A 20,538-nucleotide genomic window follows, 5' to 3' on the forward strand; every position below is an offset into this window, starting at 1 on the left:
TGGAGTCTTTTCCCTTAGGGATGGCTTCCCTCTTTGGTGACCGGTCTCCCAGTGGCAACCTCGTAGCAAATTTAAACACATGTTTGACGAGGACATCCTTCTACATCCACACAGCTATAGCGAACGCTAGTTGCCACCAGGGACGGGGCAAGAAAAAACTCCTAATATCACCTTTAAAAGCAAACCTACCATTAGTCAATGGAATCAATCTGTATTATTAGTGAGAGGAACATTGCTTTTATTAATGTTCAGCTCAAGAGTCCTTAGAAGCCAAAGCAAAAAATCCTGGAAATTTTATTCCAGCATTTTGAAGCAGATTTGAATGCTTTGAGTTCTATTGATGCTCACGCTTCCTGTTTAGTCTTCTCAGTTTTGCTAACCCGATAACCTAAAATCAAAAAAGGGAAAGGGGGGGAGTTCCAAAAACATTATTTAGGTTTTGCCCCAGCCACTCTGGGCAGCTTCCAACAAATTAAAACCCAGTAAGACCTCAAACATTAAAACCTTCCCTCAACAGGGCTGCCTTCAGATGTCTTCTAAACATTAGATAGTTGTTTATTTCCTTGACATCTGATGGGAGGACTTTCCACAGGGCTGGCGCCACTACTGAGAAGGCCCTCTGCCCGGTTCCCTGTAACTTGGCTTCTCGCAGTGAGGGAACCGCCAGAAGACCCTCGGCACTGGACCTCAGTGTCCAGGTACAATGATGGGGCTGGAGATGCTCCTTCAGGTATACTGGGCTGAAGCCATTTAGGGCTTTCAAGGTCAGCACCAGCACTTTGAATTATGCTTGTAAACATACTTGGAGCCAATGTAGTTCTTTCAGGACTGGTGTTATATGGTCTCGGCGGCCGCTCCCAGTCACCAGTCTAGCTGCCACATTCTGGATTATTTGTAGTTTCCAAGTCACCTTCAAAGGTAGCCCCACGTAGAGCGCTTTGCAGTAGTCCAAGTGGGAGATAACCAGAGCATGCACCACTCTGGCAAGACAGTCTGTGGGCAGGTTGTTAGAATTCCTGGTCTAGGATTGCAGTCATGGGATTGTTGTCTTTCACATGACGGTATATGTTTTGACTCCACAGAGTGGGAAGTGTTGGAAACAGGATGTTTGTGTTACTGTGTTCCATGAAGTGGGACTAGTGTCCTTTGTTCTTTTTCTTTTTGCTGTCTGATGCTAGAGAGAGAGGGAGCCATGTTGCAGAGCTCCCTGTATGTTTATATGTAAATAAAGTAGATTAGCCAACATGCTGAGTTGCTGAGGTCTGTCATGCATTATGCACAAACTCTGCGGATTCCTAAGTGTGTCGGTGTCTGTTGGCATCGGTCGCTGTGATGTTCAGGCAGAAGAAAGCTTTTGAAGCTCCCGAACGATTGACCAGGAGGAAGAGAACATGCCAGTCGGGCATGTGTCTCTACCAGGGTCCTACTCGAGCATAGGCTGAACTCCTGACACAGGTAGGGTCTCAGCCTGCATACCAGATGGAGCTGGTAGACAGCTGCCCTGGATGCAGAAGGCTGCAAGCAGGACCTGAGTCGAAGAGCAACTGATACTCAGAAGCACTACTGACAGTGGAAGGAGAAATCCCCACCATGGCTAGTAGCCATTAAGCTGAGTTTAAATCCATTTTGAATTAATGTCCAGCTCTTGGCCAGAGTATCTTCTGAGCCAGCGCTGGAGCTTATGCTGAAATCTGGTCCTCAGCTGTGTTCACATCAGAGATGTCCGGGTGGGGGCAGAGGTTGGATATACCAACATATATTTGGGAAAGCAGCCCAGATTTTCTGGGAAGAGGGTGGCCCTAGCTGTCATTCACAGCTTCCATTTGCATTTCTACAATGGCTTTTCCTAAATAATAATATTTTTTTTTAAAAAAATTGGACAGTTCTGCCATACTAGCAGCTGTGTATTGGCTCTATTTGTCTCCAATCACCCGCCTGTTCTCTGGCACATCAGTTTTGGCACCAAACGCTTTGACTGAGATTGATGGACACATCTAAGAAAGGGCTGGTTGCCAGGCAGGCACTGGACTGGTCAATTGCATCTGGGCATCCAGGAGGGCGATGACGAGAGGGCAGCGTAGGGTCTTAAAATGTGAATTTAGCCTCCATCAGCAGCATGGGTGGAAGGAAGAATCACGCTGGACCTTTGGCATTGGCCAAATGGGTTGGTGTCCAAATTTTATTCGAGGGTGGGGAAGGAGGAAGATGGCTGCAGAACCTGGGGGAACATAGATGGAGGCATTTCTTATCAGGGTTTCTGGCCAACGGCTCCTTAGTTAGCAGGTAGCCCAGAATGGCTGGTTGACATTTCCATAGTGGGTCACACCTGTCACTGTTCCTCATTGCGTTAAAAGCATACAGTGATGCACACTTTCCCCTAATAGGATGCCCAGTGCAGGATTTATGTATAAGCTAAACAAGCTATAGCTTAGGGCCCCACTCTCTTGGGGGCCCCAAAAAAATTAAAGAAAAAAACCTGGATGTAAATTTCCAAAATATAAGATAAAAAACAAATAAAATAGAACCTACATACAGCAACAGTGTTTTGTGTTGTGTAGGCTCCTATGATGTAAGTCATGGGCCCCGCCTGCTAACCTACGCTCCCTAAAATTTCACTGGTTTCAATTCAACAATTACTTTGATAAACTACATATTCTGTTATGTGCATATGGCTTTAGATACCCATTAGGTCCATAAATCACCATATAGCATATATTCAACACACACAAAAAACAGTGACAAATTGTTGTTGACCAAGGACAGCTGGACATATAAAGGGCCCCATTACCTTCAGGAGCTTAGGGCCTCATCAAACCTAAATCCGGCCCTGAGGATGCCTTTCTGAACACATTTGACGACACAAAATTCACGCAGTTGCATCACAAAATTCAAAGGGGGGGGTGGAATGTGAGTTTTGAAGGAAAGCTATGTTTCAGTTCACATACAGTTTGGGGAAGTGTGAAATATGTAAGTTTGTGTTAAAATGTGAATTTCATTTTAAAAATTACACAAAGATGTAATTTGTTGCCTACTTCTGCCTCCCACCAATGGTATGTCATAGAAGCCAGAGGATTATCCAATTGAATCCCCCTGCAATGCAGGAATCTCAGCTAGATCATACATGACAGGTGGCCACCCAACACCTGCTTAATAACTCCCAATGAAAGGGAGTCCACAACCTCCCAAGGGAGTCTGATCCATACCTAGCGTGATGGCCTGGGACTCAGGCTCAGACTCAGAACCAGAGGAATCTCAGTCCGCACCAGATCCTTTGCCTCAGGCATCATCTGAACCTAGTCTGGGGCTTGATCCTGAAGAGTCCCAGTCTGCACAGGTTCCCCCTGCAAGAAGCACCAGCTGGGCCGAGTCAGGGGCCTGAGCCTGCCCTGGTTCCAAATGCGGGGATTACCTCGTTGCCTTCAGCTGGGCCATCACTTACAGCTGCTCCACTACCAGTTGGGTCAGGGGAGGCTGAGGCGGCCCCTGGGTCTAGTAACCCACCAACATTTCCCGAGCTGCAGAGACTAAGGTCTGAGAGAAGGAAAGACCTGAGTACTCGCAGGAGGAGTGCTCACCTTTGGGCAAAACAGGGAGATTAGTCGCCGGGGGATCAGGACCAGCCATTACCCCGACAAAGATAAAAGGCTGTCGGACCCTGCCCCAGGTTGTGGGAGCAACATTGCTGTTTGCCAGAACCTGCCTGTGATCCTGTGCCTGACCTTGCCTGGTTTCCTGCCTCGTGTCCTGCCTTGGCCCTGTCGGACTGACTCCTAGCAGAACCTCCGGGTTCTGGACCGGTCCTGGATCGTGTTTCAAGGGTTACCCCCTTTGAAACCACCTAGGCCAGAGAGACTCAGGTTCAAACTTCTGTTGAGCCATGAAGCTCATGACTGAGAGCAAACTCACACAGCTGTCTGTCTGTCATCTTCCGGGACTGGCCAACGTCGTGCCATCCAGATGTTGCTGCTTTGCAACTCCTGTTGTTCCTGATTGTCATTCTTGCATCCTGCAGCATCTGGGTGGCCACTGGTTCCCTAACCCTGACATCAGACATGCTAACTCAGAACCTGAGCTTCCTTCCCCTACCCCACTTCTTAGAGGAGGCAAAGAGAAAGAATTGCGATGCATTAATTTCATTCAGCAAAATAACGTATTGCGTAAGCTGAAGGACTCTCTTCCAGATCCTCCAATTTCCTGTCTGTGTTAATGGTGTGCATATACAAAGCTGGGAATTGGCGGCCTTGCATGAGGTTCTCCATAAATATGTAATTATAGACCCAGAAAGAAAGGGGAAAGGGGGATGTGCTTTGTTGCTGGCGGCTAATGGCTCCTATTGGAGCTGTTACAGGCTGTGATTTAAATGTACATAAAAGTTTTTTCCCCTAAAAAAAAACCCCTGAATTATTCATTTGGTAGCACAAAAGATTTCCAGGAAAAAAAGTGCCAAAGCCATCTGTTCTTCCTCTTCCTTTAGCTTCATTCAGAAGGAAGATTGAACAAGTTGAATCTAGAGGCAGTTCTGCGTGTATATTCTGTGAGCTCCCTCCCTTGAATCTAAATTTCATAACCAGGGTGAGGGGTCTGAAACTGATCGGCGGCAACGAAGCAGATTTTGGTTGAACGGGATTATTATTCATTATTATTTTTCATTTTATTTCTGCAGTGCCGTATATTTTTAGGGGGGGGGTATCAAAGTTGTTTACAACCCACATTAAAACGTCAAATGAAACAAGCCAGAAGAAAACGTTACTGGAGGAAGTGAAATTATAAAGTACAAGTTCGAAGCAACATAATTAACAGGAAACTCAAATATTATCTTAAAAGATTTCAAAATAAAACGTTGCAAAAGAGGTCACGTTGCAAAAGATTGTGGATAGGAAAGTTGACCCCCCCCCAAAAAAAAAATCAGCCACTGGCTGATCCCCCCCCCCCGCACTGCCTCCCAGCTCCCCTCCTTCCTTCTGCCCATCATAATGTTGGGATATTCCATTCAACCTTAAGGAACAGGCCTGATTGTTGTGTGTCACATGTCTGTTTACACTCCAGCACAGCTTGCTGGGAACTTCCGTTTGTGTATAGCTTTTGCTTATGCTGTCTTGATTTGGACACGAAAGGGATCAGACATGTTTCCTTTTGTCCTGCTGTTTGCCGAATAAACTGCTTGTAAATACGCTTACACTACCTCTCCTGCCCATAGCTGTCAAGCGTCCCTTATTTGGCGGGACAGTCCCTTATCCCAGCGCCATGTCCCGCTGCTGTCCCTTATTGATGATGTCCCTTAAATTTCCTGGGTTTCAAAGGAAGCAGCTCCTCTCCCTCCCTCCCTGCTGGCCAGGGAGGAGGGAGGCTCCAGCTGTGTTGCTTGGCTGCGTTGCTCACCCAATAAGAAGTCTAAGAACGACTGGGGGTGGAGCTTGCATGCCTTGTCCTGATCAAATCGGCTGCATTGCCTGGGAACTCACCTTTGCTCAACGCTTCCCAGCAGAGAGATTTCCTTGAGACTTGAGGCTTCGTTTGGCTGCTGGCTGGGCTTTCTGCCTTTGGCTCAGAGGGGCTCAGAAGTCAAACATACCTGTGCCTAGAAAATCCCTTATTTTGGCTGCTGATCCCTTATTTTTGAGGCTGCTGGTCCCTTATTTTCAAATCTGTAAGTTGACAGCTATGCTCCTGCCACTTCTGTTTGCGCGTTATCTCTGCTGAGATGCTCCAGCTTTTGAAGCTGTGGGTTGCAGATGCTGCAACAATGACTGGAGATTGCCCGGCACACCAGCCAGTGGGCTGGAGCCAGCTGGGGGCCTGCCAATTGCCCCGATTCCTTGGCTGCTTGCCAACACATAAAACATAAGATTAGCTTCCTGGATCAAGCCAATGGCCTATCTAGTCCAGCATCCTGTTCTCACAGCAGCCAACTAAATGCTTGTGGGAACCTGCTTCTTCTTTGGCGATCCCTCGTAGCCCAGTAAGATTGTCTTCCATAAACACGATTTTAACAATGAGTCCATAGGTGGCTGTGGAGACCAATTCTGGATCCACACGTCCTTCCACAGTGGGGACATTGGTTTCCTGTCGGGAGTTGATCACGGTGTGGATTTGCCAAGCGTGCCATCATCCTAGCACGTTTCTCCCTTGCGTCCTGAGTTCGAGTGTTCTTCAAAGCCCAGGACACCTTTGGTCAAGGCTGTTGCGTGTCGAGGTCCTCCAATCCACCCCCAAATGATTCACGCTTCACACATAATTTTTGTTTAAGGTTTTTGGCATAATTTTGGCCACAACTTTATTAAAATACATAAATGTGAGTGGTTGTTTAGGCATTGGTTATGACTATCTGTCCCCATACCTAGGGACAGAGCTGTCTTCCGGATTCCAGCAAAAGCCAGTAAGGGAAAACAATATTGGGGAGAGCATGGAGCCGGGCACCAGAGCCTCACCCCCCCCCATGCTCGCTGGGGCTTGCACGGCCCTAAGCCCCCTTCAGGGGTACGGACGAAAGAATGGCAAGCCCCTGGATTCCTTTAACGGAATTCTCTTTCCGCAGCAGCATTGGAGGGGCAGGCACCGGCAATCCTTACCCCTCCACCAACCAATTTTTTAACCAATGCCTAACCGCAACCTTACAAGTTGTGACAATTTGCTACGCAGTAGGCGAAAACCAAATGGCACCAGCCAATCAGCCAAATGGACAAAATTCCTACCAGGCCCCTGCCCCCAAAGCAGGCGACCCCATGACAGGCATACCAAGATTCCTAAAATTAAGGAGGGTGGGCGGGTGATCCGGTACACACAGCAGAAGTACCAAAATTTGCTAAAAACCCAACCGCCCAATCACTGCAGATGGTCATCCAAACTAACCCGCCCAGCAACAGAGGGGTGGCCTTCCAGACCCCACCGCAACACATGCTCTCTGTGAATGAGAACACGCTTTCTCCAAGCAGGATCTGAACACAAGACTCCCCTCCTGTGTCTTCCAGCAACTGGTTTTCAGAAGCATTGCCCCCTCCAACAGTGGAGGTATTTCAGAGCCCCCATGGGCTTTTTCATCCATGAATGAATGAATGAATTTTATTATTACAGTCACAGACCAGTTCCGGCTCACTTACAATATCAGAAAAATCGTAAAACACAACAGGAACACATTGAATTGCAATTTGGTTTAACAGAGACAATTCAGATATAACGGCAGTTAAAAAAATATACATTAAATCTTGATCACTAAAATATAACCTAAAGTTGTCATTTAAAACCTTAATCATTTTGGTAGCACAGCTTGTTGCCTGAGTTTTATGGTAGTCGCACAGAATTTGGCCACCCTTAGCGTGATCTCTAGATCCTTGTCCTCTACCAGGAGTTTTAGACATTGGAGTTTGGACCCGTTTGGAGATTTTTGTATAACAGGAGTGATAAATACCGAGCGTATGTCCCCGTAGAAACGGCAGCGTAACAAGACATGAGAGACGGTTTCTACCCCCATCAAGCCGCAGGGGCAGACTCGTTCCACGTACGGTTTATCCTTGAATCTGCCCTGCAATAAGGCAGATGGCAGCACGTTGAATCTAGCGAGGGTAAATGACAGTCTGTATTTGGGTATTTGTAATTTTGACAAATAATTTGCTGGGGTAAATCCTCTCCCGTTACATCCATGAATTTGTCTAATCGTCATTTAAAGTCCTTGAGCCCTTTGTTGTCGTTTTTGTTGTTACATCATTTTTATTTCCGACGTCTAGTAGTTTGGTGTGTCATCCATTGTCCGGGTTCACCGGCTCTGATAAGTTTTAGGAGAAATGAGTATCCAGGCTCGGCTCACAGCACAGATTAAAAACTCTTAAGATGCAGACATTTCCATCCCTGCATTGAGCCTCCCAGTTCTCCTAGTTGTGGGCATTGTGTGACGTGGAGAGTTCCAAAAATGCGCTCCAAATCTCTTGGAAGCTGGTATTTTCATGCAGTTTATAGAGCAGGGTTTTCTCATGGCTTGCTAAATGCAGGAGTTCTTGTATCCAGTTTTCCACGCTTGGCCTTTCCAGTGATGGAGGATTATTCTTAGAAACGTTTTCTAGTCAGGAGGCTGCTGGCAGGCCACTGTCTGGTAACAGAAGCTCATCTTATTGCTTTGGCATTTAGAAAAATGTATCTATTATCCTTTCTAGCAACAAAATGGGTCTTGATGCCAAGAAAGTGTTTAGTCCCAAGGCTAGCAGAAGCTAACTCCCTTTTCTGCAGAACACACGGAGATCCTACTGGATCAACTACACTCTGCATGAAGGCATCCTTTATTTTATTTGTCCCAATTCTTCTAACGTTCAGTTTCGCCGGATGTCCACGAGTTCTAGTCAGCGAGAAAAACTTTTCTCGATCCTCTTTTCCCATGACATGCTTAGATTTATAAACATCCACCATGTTGTCTCTTGCTGTTTAGTCGTTTAGTCGTGTCCAACTCTTCGTGACCCCCTGGAGCAGAGCGCGCCAGGCACTCCTGTCTTCCACTGCCTCCCACAGTTTGGTCAAACTCATGTTAGTAGCTTCGAGAACACTGTCCAACCATCTCGTCCTGTCGTCCCCTTCTCCTTGTGCCCTCCATTTTTCCCAACATCAGGGTCTTTTCCAGGGAGTCTTCTCTTCTCATGAGGTGGCCAAAGTATTGGAGCCTCAGCTTCAGGATCTGTCCTTCCAGTGAGCACTCAGGACTGATTTCCTTAAGAATGGATCAGTTTGATCTTCTTGCAGTCCATGGGACTCTCAAGAGTCTCCTCCAGCACCATAATTCAAAAGCATCAATTCTTCGGCGATCATCCTTCTTTATGGTCCAGCTCTCACTTCCATACATCACTACTGGGAAAACCATAGCTTTAACTATACGGACCTTTGCCGGCAAGCTGATGTCTCTGCTTTTTAAGACGTTGCCTCTTACTTAAACTAAAAACCTCCAGACACTGTAACCTTTCCTCATAGGCGAACCACTTCTTCTTGTAGCCCCCGCTTGCACCTTGATTTAAGTGAGTTTACCATCCAAAACTGTGGATGCTCAGAGTATTCTCTCCTTGCCCCTCCCCCCCATCACCTGTATGGAATGGCTGCATGGAGAGGTAGAAGGAAATGATTAATGCTGACCTTCAGAACTGAAGTCATACAAACGGCCATCTAAAGGGGGCGCTGCAAGGCCTTTAAATCCAGTGTCCAAAACAGGGTGGTGGGGAACTGTGCTCAGTCCAATGGCCACATTTCCGTCTGAGCCAGGGGCCACTTGCCTGCCATCTCAGCTGTCAGCTTCCTCCTTCTCTTCCATCTCACAGTTGCCCTTGTAGAAAAGAGGATGGAGATGAAACTAGAATCAGTTGGACCTGCCTGCAATTGGCTCCGGACAGGGGGCCGCAGGTCCTTCAGCACCCACAATAATCTATTTGTGGGGCGGGGTGCCTACAAAGTCAATGGGCAAAGTTGAAACCCTTCATTGCGGGCACCCACAATCTTTGGCGCAAGATGGCACCTATGGCTCTGGCTCTGATCTTTCATGGACACTTGCGCCACCTGCTGTTGGCCTCCTGCCTTGCATCTTAGCAGTCTCTTATAGGTGCCAGCCACTGCTGAGTCCAGCATTGAAAATTAATTTGGTTTCTCTTCACCCACCCAACTTTCCCTCCAACAGGGTGATGCCAACAGATCCGACACCGATGAGGACAAGACATCCATCAACTTTGAGGAAGAGATTGAGAAGCTGAAGGAACTCCGTGCTTCGGGTAAGCTGGGATGCCATTCCCATGGCGGGGCACCTACAGGTCCATTGAGGTGATTGAGGTACTGCCCAGCCCAACCTAGTCTGCCCTCAGCCAGCCAGCCCCTCGCTCACCTCCTGCCTTCTAACTTACAAACACCCCAGGGGGTTTCCCTATCAGCTTTGTATGAAAATCCCCACCCCAGATTTCTACCTTTCACTGTCATAAAAATCCTCTAAGCGGTTTATGTAAAAGCAATATAAATATGATAACATTCGATTTTAAAATTCCAAAAAATGACATACAGTGGAACCTCAGTTGTCAAACGCTTTGGAAGTCAAACATTTCAGCTTTCAAATGCCGACACCCCAGAAGTGAATGCTTCCGTTTTCGAACGTGCCTCAGAAGTCGAGGTGTGTTTCTCCGTTTTTTCAATGGATTTTGCCGACCGGCAATTGCGCCTCAGTTGTCAAACGTTTCAGAAGTCGAACAGTCTTCTGGAATGGATTACGTTCGACAACCAAGGTTCCACTGTACAGGCAAAGTGTGGCTGTGTATCACAAAACCAAGCAGCCTACAAAGCAATGGCAAATTAAAAGTCCTACAGAGGACATTTCAGGACATTATGAGTTCTGTTCTCCAGCTGATTCAAATTACAAACACAGAGCTGTTGGGAAATGGGAGCCTGTTTGCTTCCGCCATTGATTGCTGGATAAGGCATCAGCTGTCATTGGAGAAAAGCACTCTGTGAGGAAAAGAACATCAGATCTTCATGATGTCTAGATCCTTGGTGGTTCTCTTTTAGGGTGGGGCAATCCAACTGAGAAAGTTTTCAATGCTGCTTTTGGTCCATGTGTTTCAAGTATCCCGTTATAAGTCAGAATAGCATTGAACATCCCCAGCGGCTGTCATACTGAGGCACCTGCTGAGAATTTGGCCGCTGTGTCCATGCCCTTGACAAGAGCTTTTCCCTCTTCCAGAGCTGAAGATGTACTCTCTCGCCGTCACCCCCAATGGCCACCTGGAGGGCAAGGGGAGCATGCCCCCGCCGATCATCATGCGCACTGCTGCCACGCCCATGCCCACCCCAAAGTGCTCCCCGCACATGGATGCCGTCTACCCCTTTGCGGACTCCAGAAGAGGGAGCAACGCCTCGATCGACCCTCTGAGCTTCGACCAAAAGTCCTTGGTATTTTACAAGTGTTGCTGGTAGCTGACATTTGGGCAGAACAGGGTGGGTGGAAGCTGCTTTGCAACTGGGCACACAAAGTACTCGGGACCCCCAGTTTTTGATGGATTGCCTCTCCTCATATCCACCAAGCTGGGCACAGAGATTGGCAAGGGGGTCCTTCTCACCTATGGAGGGAGGTTTGCTGGATGGTGACACAGAACAGAGCTATACCTGTGGTGGTGAACGTTTTTCAGAGCAGGGGGCCAAATTCCCTTCTGGGCAGCTGTCCAGGGGCCACAAGCAAGTGGTGGGCAGGGGCAGAGGCAAAAGTGGGTGGAGCAATGACTGTAAATTTTACCCAGCGGAGGCTAGTCCTTTATGGCAAATGGGGCACTGCTCCACCAAGTTCAGACTGCCCTCTGCCAGCACCCCCCTACCTGTCTTCTAACTTACAACCAACGCCGACTGCACATGTTGGCTTCCACACCTCCTGCTCAGTGTCAGCGTTTTATTTAGCTATTTTTATTAGATTTATAGGGACGCGGGTGGTGCTGTGGGTTAAACCGCAGAGCCTAGGACTTGCCGATCAGAAGGTCGGCGGTTCGAATCCCCGCGACGGGGTGAGCTCCCGTTGCTCGGTCCCTGGTCCTGCCAACCTAGCAGTTCGAAAGCACGTCAAAGTGCAAGTAGATAAATAGGTACCGCTCCAGTGGGAAGGTAAACGGCATTTCCATATGCTGCTCTGGTTCGCCAGAAGTGGCTTAGTCATGCTGGCCACATGGCCCGGAAGCTGTACGCCGGCTCCCTCAGCCAATAAAGCGAGATGAGCAGCACAACCCCAGAGTCGGCCACGACTGGACCTAATGGTTAGGGGTCCCTTTACCGTTACCTATTAGATTTATAGACCACCACCCCTTCATCATAAGATAAAAAGACAAGGAGATAATTAAAAACAAAACAGCAAAACAATACATTCCCCTTCCCAAAGACATGTTTAAAAGGCTATAGGATATCAGTCAGCCAAAGACCTGGTTGAAGAGGCACGTTTTCTCCTGGTGCCTAAAGATGTATCATAAAGGTGCCAGGTGAGACTTCCTGGGGAAAGCATTCCACTACAGGGAGCCACCACAGAGAAGGCCTGTTATTGCGCTGCCATCCTCTGGACCTCACATGGAGGAGGCACACAGAGAAGGGCCTCAGAGGATGATTGCAGGGTCTGAGTCGGTTCATTTGGGAAGAGGCGGTCCTTGAGGTATCGTGGTCAGTCCCAAGCCATTTAAGGCTTTGTAGGTCAAAACCAGCACTTTGAATTGGGCCCAGAAGCTAATTGGCAGCCAGTGCGGTAGGGTCAGGATTGGTGCGATATGCTCTTGCCCTTGTAGAACTCAGCGGGTGGGGAGGTTGTGAACAGGGAAGTCGGGAGGGGGCGATGGAAAAGCAGAAAAAATACATCACTATATCATTAACTGCAGTCATTCACAAAAGCACAGACATCCTGTCATTGGTAAGCCAGCTAACTGTAGGGTTTAGTAAGCCAGACTTATGGAAGGCACATCTATGAATGGCTACTAACCCTGATGTCTATGCTGTGCCTCCACAGTTGGAGCAAGCAATACTTCTGAAAACCAGCTTCTGCAAAGCCACAGAAGAGGAGAGGGCTCTTGTGCTTGCAGGTTTCCCAGAAGAGACATCTGGTTGGCCTCTGTCAGAACAGGATGCTGGACTAGATGGGCCACTGGCCTGATCCTGCAGCCTGTTCTTAATTTCTTCCTTCCACCCTGTTTCCACAGGATGTGACCAAGCAGCAAGCCTGAGCACAACTGCGCTCTTCCCAGTTGTCACACCCAGAATCTGGCCTTCAGAGGTGGACCATTGCCATCATGACTAGTGGCCAACAACAAGCTTTCCCTCCGTGGAATAGCCTTATCGTCCATGGCTCACGGCCAGGTTGTCGTTGGCTACTTGCCATGATAGCATCAACTGCCCCGACTTGCCCTGGGTTGCTTGCCTTCTTCTGGCTAGGGGTGGGGAAACTGTGGCCCTCAATCTATCACCGGACGCACATACCGTATTTTTCGCTCCATAAGACGCACCTAGTTTTTAGAGGAGGAATGCAAGAAAAAAATATTCTTTAAAGGGAGCGCTGAGCAGAGCATGTATGCATTCCCGGCTCTGCTCAGCGCTCCCTTTCACGAGCCGCGAGGAGCGTGTGTGCGGCGCTTGCAGGCTTTTCCCCGAGGAGGGAGAAGCCCCCAAGAGCCGCACACACGCTCCACGCGGCTCTTTAAAGGGAGCGCGGCTCTTGAGGGCTTTTCTGGGAGATGGGGGAAGGGACTGAGGGGCTGCCCTCTGCCCCTTCCCCCACCTCCCGCAAAAGCCAGGGATAGCCGTGCGAAGTCTCCTCAGGGCAGCGGGATGAAGGCTCCCTGTGCCCTGAAGAAGCTTCGCGCGGCTAAGCCAGAAGCTAGAACAGCGAGAGGGAGCGCTCCCTCTCACTCTTCTGGCTTCTGGCTTAGCCGCACAGCCTGCATTCTCTCCATAAGACGCGCACACATTTCCCCTTACTTTTTAGGAGGGGGAAAAGTGCATCTTATAGAGCGAAAAATACGGTAATCCCTCTCCATGCTTTCCCCACCTGATGGGTGCTGGAGTCCGCTTGGAGGATGCCAGGCTCCCCAGCCCTTTCTCCTGGCAGCTCTGACCTGCTCCCCGCCCTCTCTCAGTCCAGCCTCCGCAGCTCGCCCTGCGCCAACTGGGGCACCAGCAGCAACTGGGGCAGCCGCCGGTCCAGCTGGAACAGCCTCGGGCGGGCTCCCAGCCTGAAGAAGAAGAGTCAGTGCGGGGAGCGCGAGTCCCTGCTCTCGGGAGAAGGAAAAGGCAGCACCGACGATGAGGCGGAGGATGCCAAGCTCAGCGCCGTCAGCCGGCCCCCCTTGCACCGCCGGGCGGAGTCTCTGGACTGCAGAGGTGCCCTGGAGATGCCCGAACTCCTTCATGTCCCCGGGGTGCGCCACCACCCCTTGAACGTCAGCCCTGTGGCGATGCTGCCCGCCGAGTACCAGGACTGCAATGGCAAGATGCTCCACGTGCCCAGCGAGTTCTACCTGCACGTAGATGGGCACAAGGAGGACACGCTCGACTACGATGATGACATGGAGGACGTAAGTCAGAAACGGCGAACAGAAGGCGGGACCTCCTTCCTCACCAGTGGCCCTTAATGTACACAGAGGGGGGTCTATTTTATTATTTACTTACAACCTGGGGTCCCCAAAGGTTCTTGGACTACAAATCCGACCATCCTTGACCACTGGTCCTGCCCACCTAGAGATGATGGGAGTTGTAGTCCAACAACATCTGGGGATGAGAATGGCTGGCTTATTTCATTCGTACCCCAATGGTGCAGCAATAAAACTGCTAGCACATTTGCAAAGCTAATCAGGATCTGGCCTTGCCAATCACCCTCCATGTCTAAACCACTGAGCTTCTTGGGTTTGCCAGTCAGAAGGTTGGTGGTTCGAATCCCTGCGATGGGGTGAGCTCCTGTTGCTCTGTCCCAGCTCCTGCCAACCTAGCAGTTCGAAAGCACACCAGTGTGAGTAGATAAATGGCTACCATTGCAGCAGGAAGGTAAACGACATTTCTGTGTGCTCTGGCTCTCGTCATGGTGTCCCGTTGCACCAGAAGCAGTTTATTCATGCTGGCCACATGACCCAGAAAGTTGTCTGTGGACAAACACTGGCTCCCTCGGCCTGAAAGCGAGATGAGCACCGCAACCCCATAGTCGCCTTTGACTGGACCTAATTGTCCAGGGATCCTTTACCTTTACCTCCATGTCAAAGTACTGTCACAGCCCACCAGGGTTGGACCACCCTGATGTAGTCTTTATAGATCTATAGACTTCATTGATCCACAGCCTGGTCTGCTAGATTCAGGACCCACACCAAAACAGCCATGTAGGGTCCAGGCGGGAGGGATGGAGATGGGCCGTTCGACTGGATCAGGTCAACGAAGGGGTCCTTCTGAGCCCTTGGGGCCTTCAGCCAATGCCCAGCTCAGCTGACAGCTGGCGCCCTTTGCTCAAGAAAGTGGGCGTCAAATGTGAAAGATTGGGAAATGCCTTATTTTCTCGTTTCATTTATATCCTGCCTTTCCTCCAAAGAGCTCCAGGCCGCTTAAAGGAATGATATAATAAAAGTCTTGTTTTCCATCCAGAGTTACTGCTACAGGATTCGTAAGGCCCTGGAGCCCTACAAGCCAGAGTGGTGCAAGACTCATGAGGACTGGTCACTCTATTTGTTTTCACCTCAGAATCGGTAAGAGCGCCTCAGCAGGGATGGGAGAATCTCCTCCTCCTCCCCCTGCTCCAAATCCAGATATAACTTATTTACAGTCCACCGACCATATTCAGACACTATCCCCATTAAGTTCATTGAAATTGGCGGACCTAAGTTAGTCATCTTCATTAATTTCATTGAGCCTGTTCTAACTACCAATGGCTAACCCCATATAAAAGGTACATAATATGAAACTACATCAGTTCATTAAAAGGCAAATGTCTTCTAAAAGTCTGGTAGTTGCTGTTCTCTTTGACATCTGGTGGGAGAATGTTCCACAGGGCGGGTGCCACTACCGAGAAGGCCCTCTGTCTGGTTCCCTGTAACCTCACTTCTCGCAGTGAGGGAACCGCCATAAAGCCCTCGGCGCTGGACCTCAGTGTCCGGGTAGAACGATGGGGGTGGAGACGCTCCTTCAGGTATACTGGACCGAGGCCGTTTAGGGCTTTAAAGGTCAGCACCAACACTTTGAATTGTGCTCGGAAACAACAAGAATGGTAAGCAGTTGTGCTCTCGTCTTCAAGGCTTCGGGCCAACTGCCAGAAGGTCATCGCGCACAAGATGTTTGACCACATCGTTCTCGTCTTCATCTTCCTCAACTGCATCACCATCGCATTGGAGAGGCCGGATATCGACCCCAACAGCACGGTGAGCACCAGAAAGTGCCCCAATCGCTGGGAGATCGGATGCTAAGAACCACTTACTTTGCAGCCTGCAAACTTTAAGCGGAAGGAGGGAGAAGGGAGAAGGGTCATGTGGTTGTCCAAGGCTACAAGTCCCATCATCCCTGACCATTGGGTCATGCTGGCTGGGAACGATGGGAGTTGGAGCCCAACAACATATGAGCACCATGATCCCCTCCCACTCCTGCATACCCTCTGACATTTATCCAATGAAAATAGGAACGTCCCATTCCATAATGATCATTTTACTATTTATACCCCATGCATCTTACTGCGTTGCCCCAGCCACTCTGGGCAGCTTCCAACATATAGAAAAACATAATAAAACAGTATTTTTTTAAATTAAAACAACAACAACAACTTCCCTATACAAGATTGCTTTCAGACAGCTCTGGAGTCAGATAACTCCATACCCTCCAACATTTCTCCAATGGAAATAGGGGCATCCTAAGGAAAAGTGGAAAGGACACGGGTGGCTCTGTGGGTTAAACCACAGAGCCTAGGGTTCTGCCGATCAGAAGGTCAGCAGTTCGAATCCCCGCGACGAGGTGAGCTCCCGTTGCTCAGTCCCTGCTCCTGCCAACCTAGCACCTCGGTTTTCGAACATCTCGGAAGCTGAACATTTTGGGACCCAAACGCCAAAAACCCGGAAGTAAATGTTTCCATTTTCAAATGTGCCTTGGAAGTCGAATGGCTTCCGCTGCGTGTTTTTCTATTTTCTCCATCGAACTTGCAGCTAGCCCTTTGAGCCTTGGTTTTTGAACGTTTTGGAAATCGAACGGTCTTCTGGAACAGATTATGTTCGAGAACCGAGGTACCACTGTATATATATCTGCCCCGAGTGTAACTGCATGGCATTGTGGATTGAGCAGTCTGCCCACTCGCTCATACCTTTTCTCCCGCCCTCCATTATTATTATTTTTTACAGGAGCGGATATTCTTGAGCGTCTCCAACTACATTTTCACTGCCATCTTTGTCGCCGAGATGATGGTCAAGGTAAAGCTGAACCAGAAGGCATGCAGAAAAGAAACTATCAGAGCTTGGTCCTGGTCTTATTTCCGCTATATGCATGTACAGTGAAAGGCAATCTACCCATTACGCAGAACGGGATGGTTGACTGAGGTGGTAGAATTGCAGTGCGCACCACTTTAGCTTATGAAGAGAGATTTCATATTTCTGTTAAATATGCTGCCTTGTGGCAAAGAGGTAAATATCCCTCCCTGCAGGGCATAATCCAGCACAAAGGATCATAGAATTGTAAGGCTGCGAGGGACCACAATGGTCATCTAGTCCAACCCCCTGCAATGGAGGAATATTTTGCCCAACGTGGGGCTCAAACTCACAACACTGAGATTAAGAGTCTTATGCTCTACCAACTGAGCTATTCCAGTCAGGTGAGAGTGATGCTGATGCATGAGGGGGGAATTAAAAAATATGAGCCCCCTACAATCTGAAATGGCATGGTCCTGAAATCTATTACCTTTGTTAGTAATGGTCATTGTGTTGCAATTAAAAAAAGAGAGAGGTTGCTCAGCAACCAAACATAATGACATGATCTTTGCTGAGGTAGCACATGGTCCGATTGGCTATGTGGACCTGAGGGAGTTTCCCCTGTGTATATTGAGCTGAATGTTTTCCTGCCCTGTACAAGGCTGAAGCTAAGAAAGAAAGAAAACCCTCTCCATTCCTTCCTCCTCAAATTATACACCGTTTCGTTCAGTTTTCCTCTGTAAAGTGTTGTCAGTTCTTAAGGAAGGAATCTAACATCTTAGTCTACCACTGGGGATTGGTGGTGGGAAGACAATGAGCGGTGAGAGAGGGAGAAGGCTGCGAAGATGAGATGTTGGAAGGTCACAGCACTCAGTGAGCGAGGGGAATCTGTGGCAGAGAGAAGTCCAAAATCAGAGGCAGAAGCAGGAGAGGAGGGAGGCCAAGAGATGAGTCTGGATGGCGAAGAGCCACAAGTGTCTCCCCCTCCTGCTGCAACAATCTCCCCTCCCCGCTTGTCTCGCAGAACCAGAAGAGGCATGAAAAGGGCAGAGGAGAGGGTTGGCTTCACACAGGCGCAGTCTCTGATTGCTTGGGGGGAAACCCTGCAGAGGAAGGAACTTAGATGGCGGTGGGGAAGCAGGGACTTTCAGTCTCAGCAACAGATCCATGGGTCAAGACCTACCACGGATGAGCTGCTGTGCTCATTAGACCTGACACTCCTCCAGGTCTGTGCAGATCCCGTTCTTGCTAATGAAGAGCTTTCTCCAATGTGCACAGTGTGATTTACTGCCAGCCTGCTCCTGTTACCTGGATGGGTTGCGAGGAAGAAGGTAGGCATGCAAGGTCTGGTTGAGGTTAGACTGAGGATGTTAGGGCAGTGCCCCATTTGCCCGAAAGGAGTCCCTATCAGAAAGCTTCCGATGTACCAAGATTCTGTACGATGGGAGAATCAGCCAAGCTATTGTTTCGGCTTCTTAAGCCTCACCATCTTCTCTGCCTTCAGGTCGTGGCCCTTGGCTTTTTCTCCGGGGAAAACACCTATCTCCAGAGCAGCTGGAACGTCCTGGACGGAATCCTCGTCTTCGTGTCTATCATCGACATCATCGTTTCCATGGCGTCGGCAGGCGGGGCTAAGATCCTGGGGGTCCTTCGCGTACTTCGGCTGCTGCGTACTTTAAGACCCTTACGGTATTTTCCTTTCCCCTCTGCAGAAGCTCCTGTTAGGGCTACCTGATTTCCCACTCATGATGGGGAGAAGGGGGAAATCAGTGTGTCAAAGGGACCGTTTCGATCTCAAGCATTGCCCCAGGGAGAAAAGATTCCTCTCCCAGAATTGCGAGCAAATTTAAGAAAACAAGAAGAGTTATCCTGGATGGTCCAGAAGCCCATCTAAATGAACATCCAGGAAGCCTGCTCTCGAGACATGATACCTAGCAACTTTTTGTGTGTGTGGTAGACTGCCTCTGTACATGGAGGCTTGCGAATGGAGTTTGCAGCCCCTTGCCAAGAGTGCCTTTCAATAAGAAGAAAATGGGGAGACCAATCTTGGGACATGTGCATTACACCTAGTGTGGTTTGGGGGGGGGGGTTCTAAGCCATGTTTCCAGTCTTTGAAAAAAGACAGTCACGGAACCAAGAAATTACACACACACACACAAAAATTACCGTGAAAATCCCCGAAACGAGAAGTAATCGTCTATAGAATAACAATAATCTAATCAAAAAATAAACTAGAATTAAACAAAGACTTTACGAGATGCCGGCTACAAAACCTGTTTCACTGAACTAATCAGTTTCCTCAGAAGGAAATAAAGAAATTATAAGATTTTAAGTGATATCACACAAGTTCAAGAGCAGGGCTGAAAATGCTTCCTCGAGTTTGCAAAAAAGGTATGAAAACCTCAATGACAAGTTTTAAACATAGCCCTATTTAAAAGAATCCAGCAGTAGTGATAAGAAATTGTGGTTTTAAAGTTTCAAACAAACTCAAAAAAACAGGGCAGAAACTCAAAAAAGTTTTAAAGTTTTCACGGTAATGTGTGTGTGTGTGTGTGTGTGTGTTTCCAATCTTTAGGCACAAGGGGAGCCAACATGGCGCTCTTAGACCAGGGGTCAGCAACGTGTGGCCCATGGGCCGGATCCAGCCCACAAAGACCGTTTTACCGGGCCACGAGCTATCCCCGAACTGAGCCACCTGCTTGGCGAGTCCCCCTTGCGCTGCGCTAAACCGGCGCGGCACAGGGACTCACTGAGCGGTGCCAGAAATTGCATCTGCACACCCGCAGATACTGGAAATCGCTTCTGCACAGGTGCAATTTTCAGCGTCTGGGCATGCACAGAACTGATTTCCGGTGCCACGGACATGCGCAGGCACAATTTCCTGCATCGTGCTGCGCCGGTCCGGCCCACGGACAATCTCCATGGGAGTGATCCAGCCCATGGCCGATAAGCCTTGCTGACCCCTGTATTAAACTGTGGCTCCTGGCCAGCCCTGCCAGCATGGCCAGAGGTCAGGGATGATGGGAGTTTGTGTCCAACAGCACCAGATAGACTACTCCTCTTTTGGAGGACCGGAAACCCATCAAGGCATTGTTTGGGTCCAGACCTGATGGTCAGAGCATCCGATTTCCATCCAGGTGGTCCCAGGTTCAGCATTTCTAGGTTCGGGCTGGGCATCTGCCCCGCCTGAAACTCTGGGGAGCAGACAAACCGGACTCAGTGGACCCCAAGGTCTGACTTGCTTTAAGGCATCTTCCTGCATCTTTGAGGAAGAGCAGTAGCTCCACGGTGTGTAAGATCTGCTTTCTCAGTCCTGGGCTCCATCCCAGACTCCAGGTAGGGCAGGGGATTGTCCTCTGCCTGAATCCCTGGACAGCTGCTGCCAGTCAGTGTAGACAATATCAGCTCAGTATAAGGCACGTTCCCAAAAGCCAGGTTGGCACATTCTGGGTCATCCATCATTTCCAAACTGTCTTGAGCAAAGCATCGGCACAGCTGTCAAGGAAAAGCACCGTTCATTTCACTAGACTTGTACACGCAGATTGATTTATGCTTAGGGTTCAGCTGGCAGCTTTCCTCTGTGCTTTTGGGGAGCAAAGAGCAGCCAGGCTGGTCTCAGCTCTGGAGCTCCTTTTGTGAAGAAGCAGCTTGC

At 49.0% G+C, this 20,538-nt stretch overlaps 1 protein-coding gene across 3 annotated transcripts in view; it reads left to right on the plus strand.

The window, feature by feature from the left end:
- Window positions 1-20,538, plus strand: part of CACNA1H (calcium voltage-gated channel subunit alpha1 H) — a 385,850-nt gene that overhangs the window by 309,628 nt on the left and 55,684 nt on the right. For all 3 annotated transcript variants that reach the window (XM_053365819.1, XM_053365821.1, XM_053365820.1), the window contains exons 15-21: window positions 9,641-9,731; window positions 10,688-10,896; window positions 13,602-14,039; window positions 15,091-15,191; window positions 15,737-15,860; window positions 16,824-16,892; window positions 18,391-18,575. In XM_053365819.1, coding sequence (XP_053221794.1) covers window positions 9,641-9,731; window positions 10,688-10,896; window positions 13,602-14,039; window positions 15,091-15,191; window positions 15,737-15,860; window positions 16,824-16,892; window positions 18,391-18,575 — 1,217 coding nt within the window. The remainder of the gene's footprint in view (window positions 1-9,640; window positions 9,732-10,687; window positions 10,897-13,601; window positions 14,040-15,090; window positions 15,192-15,736; window positions 15,861-16,823; window positions 16,893-18,390; window positions 18,576-20,538) is intronic.

Source organism: Podarcis raffonei, chromosome 14, assembly GCF_027172205.1.
Source record: "Podarcis raffonei isolate rPodRaf1 chromosome 14, rPodRaf1.pri, whole genome shotgun sequence".
NCBI classification, from domain to species: domain Eukaryota; kingdom Metazoa; phylum Chordata; class Lepidosauria; order Squamata; family Lacertidae; genus Podarcis; species Podarcis raffonei.